General features: G+C 45.0%; 2 protein-coding genes across 2 annotated transcripts; one reads left to right on the forward strand and one right to left on the reverse strand.

Annotated features, from left to right (window-relative positions):
• Positions 1–2,959: 2,959 nt before the first annotated feature.
• On the forward strand, positions 2,960–3,346 carry LOC142246257 (histone H2A type 2-B). Its single transcript, XM_075319293.1, has one exon. The coding sequence runs from the start codon at positions 2,960–2,962 to the stop codon at positions 3,344–3,346; it is 387 nt and encodes a 128-aa protein (XP_075175408.1).
• A 2,003-nt stretch (positions 3,347–5,349) lies between these two features.
• On the reverse strand, positions 5,350–5,661 carry LOC142246258 (histone H4). Its single transcript, XM_075319294.1, has one exon. It carries the CDS (start codon positions 5,659–5,661, stop codon positions 5,350–5,352), a length of 312 nt encoding a protein of 103 aa, XP_075175409.1.
• Positions 5,662–8,526: the final 2,865 nt, after the last annotated feature.

The raw sequence follows: 8,526 nt of genomic DNA on the forward strand, positions 1-8,526 counted from the left end.
AGCAGTGCGTGCATGATTTACAGCAGTGTGTGCATGATATACAGCAGTGTGTGCATGATATAAAGCAGTGTGTGCATGATATACAGCAGTGCGTGCATGATATACAGCAGTGCGTGCATGATATACAGCAGTGTGTGCATGATATACAGCAGTGTGTGCATGATATACAGCAGTGCGTGCATGATATACAGCAGTGTGTGCATGATATACAGCAGTGTGTGCATGATATACAGCAGTGCGTGCATGATATACAGCAGTGTGTGCATGATATACAGCAGTGTGTGCATGATATACAGCAGTGCGTGGATGATATACAGCAGTGTGTGCATGATATACAGCAGTGCGTGTATGATATACAGCAGTGTGTGCATGATATACAGCAGTGCGTGCATGATTTACAGCAGTGTGTGCATGATATACAGCAGTGCGTGCATGATATACAGCAGTGTGTGCATGATATACAGCAGTGTGTGCATGATATACAGCAGTGCGTGCATGATATACAGCAGTGTGTGCATGATATACAGCAGTGCGTGGATGATATACAGCAGTGCGTGGATGATATACAGCAGTGCGTGCATGATATACAGCAGTGTGTGCATGATATACAGCAGTGTGTGCATGATATACAGCAGTGCGTGCATGATATACAGCAGTGCGTGCATGATATACAGCAGTGTGTGCATGATATACAGCAGTGTGTGCATGATATACAGCATTCTGCGCAGGGTGTTCAGGCTACACGGTAATGTATACACTATATACAGCAGTGCATACATGACATAGAGCAGTGTGTACAGTACTGTATACACAGCAGTGTGTTGAAGATATTCAGCAGTATACAATATATACAGCAGTGTGTACAGTATATATAGCAGTGTGAAACGAGGGCTTCTCAATGCGACTCACTCCCCCATCTAAAACAGGAAAAGCCCTGTGTGATCACTGAAATATTAATTCACCCATCTGACACCAACTATTGTGCAAAAGGCGAAATACGGAGGAAGAAGCGCAGATTAAAAATGCAGAATTAGCACAGAGCACAGCTGTATACATTGCACAGACTGCACAACTAGCACAGCACACATCAACAGTCTTATTTGTGTCTATAATAATAAAGCAGTGTGCACATTATATGCAGCAGTTTACAGTGTGTACAGAATAGGCAGCAGTATTTCCAGTATATACAGCAGTGTATACAGTACAATTTCCTCTTATGCTTACTTTCTGCAGACTTGCAGAGAAGAGCACACGGAACATCTTCCTGATGCATCTGTGAACTTTAACAATTCTTCAAAAAGTGCTCCGAACGGTGGAAGACTGTCTGCTAAAGAGCCGGGAAGGTTTGAAGACATGGAGAAATCTGACAAGGTTCATTATCAAGGAGAAATCTAAGCTTACATGACACCAAAAAGAAAGAAAAAAAAGAAGTTTAAGGACCCAAATGCATTAAAGAGACCACCCTCTGCTTTCTTTTTGTTTTGCTCCAACTTCCGTCCTGAAGTGAAAGGAGAGCGGCCAGGTCTGACCATTAGGAACATTGCAAAGAAAGTAGGAGAGATGTGGAATAACATTTCATCAGATGACAAGGTGCCTTAGAAGAAAGCATCCAAAGTGAAGGAGAAGTTCAAGAAGAAAAGCAAGGAAAGAATGCCATAAAACAAGCATTACCATGTATAACTGTAATATAACAATCTGTATTAGAACACATGACACAAGTTAAAAACAATTAAAAAAACATCCAAATGGTGCCTAGGTATCCGTTAGCAATAGATAAATAGATTGAAAAGATTATATATATATATATATATATATATATATATATATATATATATAGATCATAGTTCAGCAGACCTTGCAATAATGCCTGCTAACAGGAAATATGTGTTTGGTTTGATCCAAGCCAACAAAAGATCAAGATAAGAAGTGCGGGGAAATGTCTATTGTAAATGGGAGTGAACAAAACACCCCATGAATAAATCACGGATAACGGACAAAGACCCTAATTAGCAAAAAAAATCAATATGCATATCTGTAGGTGCTATTGACCCCTATGAACGGACATAAATAGTGACCGCAATGTACATGAAAAACTGCTCAAGTGAGCGATAAGCAGTTGCAAGGTAAAAATGCATGTAATACAGACCATCTATAGGCGAGAAGCAAGATGGAGAGAAGTCAAGTCCACGGAGAACAAAACACTCGGTCAGAAACCATTAGAAGCACATAAGGGCAAAATGCGCTATATAATACCACATTTGCTATTAGCAGGCACTATTGCATGGTCTGTTGGAGTATAATCTGTACAAATTTGTGGCTGGCTATATCTATATATACACACACTTTTATTCTATTTATCTGTTGATAAGGGACACCAAGCATCATTTGGATTTTTTTTTTTGTTACTCATTTGTTGTGTCATGTGTTCTACACTTTATACAGATTGTTATTTTACAGTTATGCATGGTGATCCTTGTTGTATGGCATTCTTTCCTTGCTTTTCTTTCTGAATTAGTCTTTCCGCCATAAGTGAGCCCATATTATGGGGTAGTGCCCTCCCTCTCTTTACATTAGAAGTTCAAGAAGGATAGAGCAAAACTAGGCCCGTGCTGAACCCCAAAAAAAGCAAAAGAGCTTTTCTAAAGGTTAAAACCAAAGAAAATCTATGAGTATGTAGTTTTGTTTCTAAAACTGTATTTATTTCCGTTTTATTTAAATTCAGTGTATACAGCAGTGTGTATGATATATACAGTCGTCTGCACAGCGGGCGCAGCCTGTGACATCTGGGAGTGTCATAGGCTGCGCCCGCTGCATCTCATTGGTGTCTTCACTAAACAAGAGGCTTTAGATGGTGAGAAGGGAGGGCGGGGCAGCACCCGATAAAAGCGAATGAGGAACCAGCACTGACATCACACAAGAATTGTGTTTACTTTGAGCTGTTGGAGAGAAGATCAGAGCGATGTCTGGACGCGGCAAACAAGGAGGGAAGGCCCGTGCTAAGGCCAAGACCCGCTCATCCCGGGCAGGGCTGCAGTTCCCGGTCGGTCGTGTGCACAGGCTTCTCCGCAAGGGCAATTACGCCGAGAGAGTGGGCGCCGGCGCTCCGGTCTACCTGGCCGCTGTGCTCGAGTATCTGACCGCTGAGATCCTGGAATTGGCCGGCAATGCTGCCCGGGACAACAAGAAGACCCGCATCATCCCCCGGCACCTGCAGCTGGCCGTGCGCAATGACGAGGAGCTGAACAGGCTGCTGGGTGGGGTGACCATTGCCCAGGGAGGCGTCCTGCCCAACATCCAGGCCGTGCTGCTGCCCAAGAAGACCGAGAGCAGCAAGAAGGGAAAGTGACGCCGCTGACCCCGCATCATCCACAACACAAAGGCTCTTCTAAGAGCCACCACATCCTCCTCATCAGAGCTGGTTCCGCTGATATCGGCCGATGTCTGAACTTATCGGATTGTCTGATAGAACAGGAGCACCAGGCGGTGTATAGATATATGTACTACCCGCACTCCTGTGCTGCGTTTCCTACAGAGCAGATATTCAGGGCGTGAAATGAATGGGCTGATCTGCTCCAGAGCTGACATCATGTGGCGATGGAGCAGCGGTTGCTTTTCAGTTGGCACAATTCTATAGTGTATACAGCAGCGCTCAGTATATACAGGGGAGGGAGGGTCTTGTGCTGAGGACAGAGATTTATTGTCTTTGCCGTGGAGTGGAGACGCCGGGTTTTCATATAACTTAGTGCGGCTACCTAGAAGCAATCTTACAGAAGTCGCAAACTTCCCCGCTAAATAGGGTCACAGTCGTGCGCAGCCGGAACTATGGATACAGGTAGCTCTGCCCGATCACCTCGTATGTTCTAGCAGGATGTGGGGGGTACAATAATACCCGTTCTCCTCACAGTCGCCATATGTCAGGGCAACGGGTACTACTATTGTGGAGCGGGATCGGCCGATACTTGGCCAGTAATGAGTTAAATACGGGAAGGAGACACTTGTACTGGATTATACACCCCGGATTTATCTGTATTATCAGACACATGACAGATCAGTGACAGTTACAGCATTCCCCGGAGATCGGCAGTCAGCTCACCCCACAGCAGCAGGACAAACTGTAAAGAAGGCAGGAGCACGTGTCACAGAAAAGGGACAGAAGAAACCGTCACCACTGAGCGGGAATTTCAAATTCGTCGTAGCTCCGCCTATATACACGTCATGTCATTAAGAGCGCTCATCCGTGTAACCCTTTGGTGTCACTGTATTCATCTTCGTTTACAGTTCCTTTTCAGTCTCCGCTGCTGTGACCCTCCTGCCGTTATTGTGAACATCCCCAATCGCTGCTCTCCGTCCATCTGATTATAGCCTGCGCCTCTGCATATAGGGGGGATTATATTGTGAGGATTCAGGTCTGGGGCAGCTCTACAATACTCCGGATACAGCGCAGTCCTGTCCTCCAGACCTGCTGCCCCCGCACACGGTGATCGCGCTGGATGGAGGATGAGCCGCCATTATTATTCTGAAGGGTTATCATTAATCTTCGGTGGCCGCCATCGATCCGAGATTAAAGTGCCCAAGACGCGGCGATTACACAGGAGTTTATAAACCCGGTACAGTGCGTCCATCTATCCAGCTGCCTCATACAGCGTTATTCCCGGTGAATATTCGCTGCACCCGATCACCCACACGGGTCTGCTCCTATAAATATCATTAAAGCGGCATTAACACATTCATTTCACAGCAGAACTTTGCTTCTTACTCTGTAGTGACCGCAGCACAGCAGGATATGGACTGTGCTCAGATATAATGACAGAAAATAGAAAAAGTAGTTCAGCTCACCCTTCCTAAAGTCCAGGTCAGGATCGGTGTTGGTGCACGGAGCTGCCCTGGCCTCAGGCAGAATACAGACAAGGAAACTAGAGTATGATCTCCAGCACTTCAAAGAAGGTTAAAAATATTTATTGAGGTTCTATTAAAAAAGATCGATCGATCATGGAAACAGTGAGGGGGGACACATTAAGAGAAATCCAACATGTTTCAGCTAGTAGAGCCTTATTCAAGGATCTTTTTTAATAGAACCTCAATAAATATTTTTAACCTTCTTTGAAGTGCTGGAGATCATACTCTAGTTTCCTTGTGCTCAGATATCGCCATGTTCGGCTATACCACCCCCATCATGTACCCCGGAGTTATATGATCAGCCACATGATAGATCAGTGAGAGCGAACAGCATTCACCAGGCACAGGAGATCCGCCTTCCGCTCACCCCACAGCAGCAGGACATTGTAGCCTTTCAGGTAGATGTGGGTGGCTCTGAAAAGAGCCTTTGTGTTAGGACAGAATAGAGCAGAATTAACCCCCGAAGCCGTAGAGAGTGCGGCCCTGGCGCTTCAGCGCGTACACCACGTCCATGGCGGTGACGGTCTTCCTCTTGGCGTGCTCGGTGTAGGTGACGGCGTCACGGATCACATTCTCCAGGAAAACCTTCAGGACTCCGCGAGTCTCTTCGTAGATGAGGCCGGAGATGCGCTTGACGCCTCCTCTGCGGGCGAGACGGCGGATGGCGGGCTTGGTGATGCCCTGGATGTTATCACGGAGCACCTTCCTGTGCCGCTTGGCGCCGCCTTTCCCGAGACCTTTTCCTCCTTTACCGCGACCAGACATCTTCAGAGGAGTGAGAACAGAACAAGTGATGAACGGCCGCCGACTCCTCCTTTATATACAAAGTGGTCGAACCAGAAGGAGAACTGACGAGATGACGCATGTTTTTACTGGATGAAAATTAGCTCCTCCCCTTCTTCTGCTGATTGGCTGAACACAGAACTGTTAGGGATTTTGAATTTCCCGCTCTTTGTGCTTCTTTTCAGCTTCCACTATAACTTCTTTCTCTGTAAGAAGAATTATCCCAAATACAGTCCAGAGATAAAATCCACTAATGTGTTATGCAACCACTTTTCCAGATGAGGATGGAATAATCTAGTCAATGAAAGTCATATTTGGAGAAATAATTTGGGATTCAGAAGTAAAAGTGAATAATTTTTAATAACTTAAATATAAAACCACAACAAATCAGTCATCATTGATTACAGCGCAAAGGTTTCAAAAAATAATCACTGAGAAAGTTCAGAATAATTCTGAAAATGCAACTGAGCCTGAAAGAGAATCCACTTTCACCTGTTACTTGCAGAAGGCCGGCACCAGTTTTCTTACTATCTGCCAATGTGTGTAAAGTGCTATGGAATTAATAGCGCTATATAAATGAATAAAATTATTATTATTATTATTACTACTACTCTTATCATCTACCTCAATTCTTCATTTAACCCCTTCACAACCGTCCGATTTTGCATTTTCCAGGGTTGTTTTTTTCACTCCTTTTATTCCGAGAGCTGTAACTTTTTTATTGTTTGGTCAATCTTGCCATGTGAGGGCTTTTTTTTTTTTTGCAGAACCAGCTGTACTTTTAAATTAAACCATGAGGTTTTACCATATAATGTACTGCAAAACGGCAAAAAATATTCCAAACGCAGAAAAAATCCCCAAAAAATCCAATTGCACTTGAGATATTTTATTCCCTGTGTTCCCTAGATGGTAAAACTGATGTGTGGGTGTGATGCCTCAGGTCAGTGCGAGTTTGTAGACACCAAACATGTATAGGTTTACTTTTATCTAACGGGTTATAAAAAAGATGTTTGTCCATAAAAGGCGTACTTTTTGCGCCATTTTTCACGACCTGTAGCGTTCTCATTTTTCGGGATCGTTGGCTCTATGACAGCTTATTTCTTTCTTGCGTCTCAAGCTGATGTTTTTAACGGTAGCATATTTGTGCAGTTGGTACGTTTTAATCGCCTGCTATTGCATTTTGCCCCAAATTTGCGGTGACCAAAAAAAGTAATTTTGGCGTTTGGAATTTTTTTCCCCTGCGCCATTTACAAATCAGAATTGTTGATTTTATATTTTTATAGAGTGAGCATTTCTGAATGCGAGGATACCAAATGAGTGTATATATTTTTTATTTTTTTAACCCTTTAATTTTCAATAAGGCAAAAAGGGGGTGGTTTGAAATTTTTTTTTGGTATTTTTTTTCATTTTTGAAAACTTTTCCTTTTACTTTTTTTTATTCATTTACTGTTCTCCCTAGGGGGCTAGGCTATGAGGTTCAGCAGTCTGATCGCCCGTTCATTTCTCCAGATCACAGCTACACAGCTAAGATCTGCAGAAATATTCACCTCCTGTTACTGCCAGCAGACGGCTGGGTGAAACAGGAAGTGAGTCATGTGAGCTACAGGAGACATCACATGACCCTGTACTACCCTGACAACCATCGGCTCCATGTGATCACGTCACGTGACTCCTATATGTGACCGGTGTGTAAAGTTTTACCTTGACCGCGATTTAAAGGGCGGTGTCAGCAGTCGGCAGGGATTTAACACTAAGACCGCTAGGACGTAATTTCACTTCCCGCAGTCGTTATTAATTGTTCCTTTGAGCACCTCACCAGATATAATCTGACACTGAATGTATAGTGACAATGGCTGCGCTGCCCAGCAACATAAGTGGCCATCAGTGTGGTGTAACCACATATACCTCCGAGACTACTGCGAACACATACAAGAGGCTAAAGCAGGGGTGGGGAACGTTTTTTCTGTCGGGGGCCATTTGGAAATTTCTACAAACCTTCGGGGGCCGCACAAAACTATCAACTTGACAATTACCCTAATATATTTGGTCAAACAATTAACTCACTGTGGGTCTGGAGCTTCTACTCTTTGGTGCAGCTGTAATATTAGGCGATATTGATCTTGATGCTTTTCACATCTGCTTTTCCAGGTTTGAGTTGGCTGGGGCTGCTGTATATACATCACAGCGGAGGGTTGGGAGGAATATAGATCACTGGGGAGGCTGTGGGCCTAGACATCACTGGGGGGTACATACATCACTGGGGATACATACATCATTGATGGGGAGCACAGACATAGCTGGGGGGGGGCAAAAACATTGCTCGTAAGGGCTGGGAGGAATATACATCACTAGGGAAGCAACAGGGCATATACATTACTGGGGGTACATACATCACTGGGCGGCACAGACTTCACTGGTGGTATATATGTGTCACCCTGGACAAGCCAGGGGCCACAGGTAACAACACCACCACACCCCACACTCCCTGTAGGCACATCGAGGTCAGAACACAAAATCCTTGTTGCCCTCCCCAGGGGCTGATGTCCACACCAGGGGGTGGAGCCAGGCGGTTGGTCTCCACCCACCAAGGAGTTCACAGTCCTGGAGGAGGGAAAACACAGGCAGTTAGAGTGAAGCTAGGGAAGTGAGAGGAGAGTCTAGTTTTGAGGTAAAAGTGGAAGGAGCAAAGTAGAAAGAGAGCAGTAGTGAAGTGACAGAGAAAGAGCCTGAAGTTGGTCCGGGTGTGTGGCCCGGACAGAGCAGCAAGGTTGGCAGACAATGGTGACCGTCTGCAGTGGAGGCCGATTGGAGTCTGCCGTAAGGACCGTGGACGGGTGGTGACCCGGC

Source organism: Anomaloglossus baeobatrachus, chromosome 7 (assembly GCF_048569485.1).
Source record: "Anomaloglossus baeobatrachus isolate aAnoBae1 chromosome 7, aAnoBae1.hap1, whole genome shotgun sequence".
Lineage (NCBI taxonomy): Eukaryota > Metazoa > Chordata > Amphibia > Anura > Aromobatidae > Anomaloglossus > Anomaloglossus baeobatrachus.

Coding starts and splice junctions, on each gene's coding strand:
- LOC142246258 (XM_075319294.1), bottom strand. CDS start 5,661: ATGTCTGGTCGCGGTAAAGGAGGAAAAGGTCTCGGGAAAGGCGGCGCC.
- LOC142246257 (XM_075319293.1), top strand. CDS start 2,960: ATGTCTGGACGCGGCAAACAAGGAGGGAAGGCCCGTGCTAAGGCCAAG.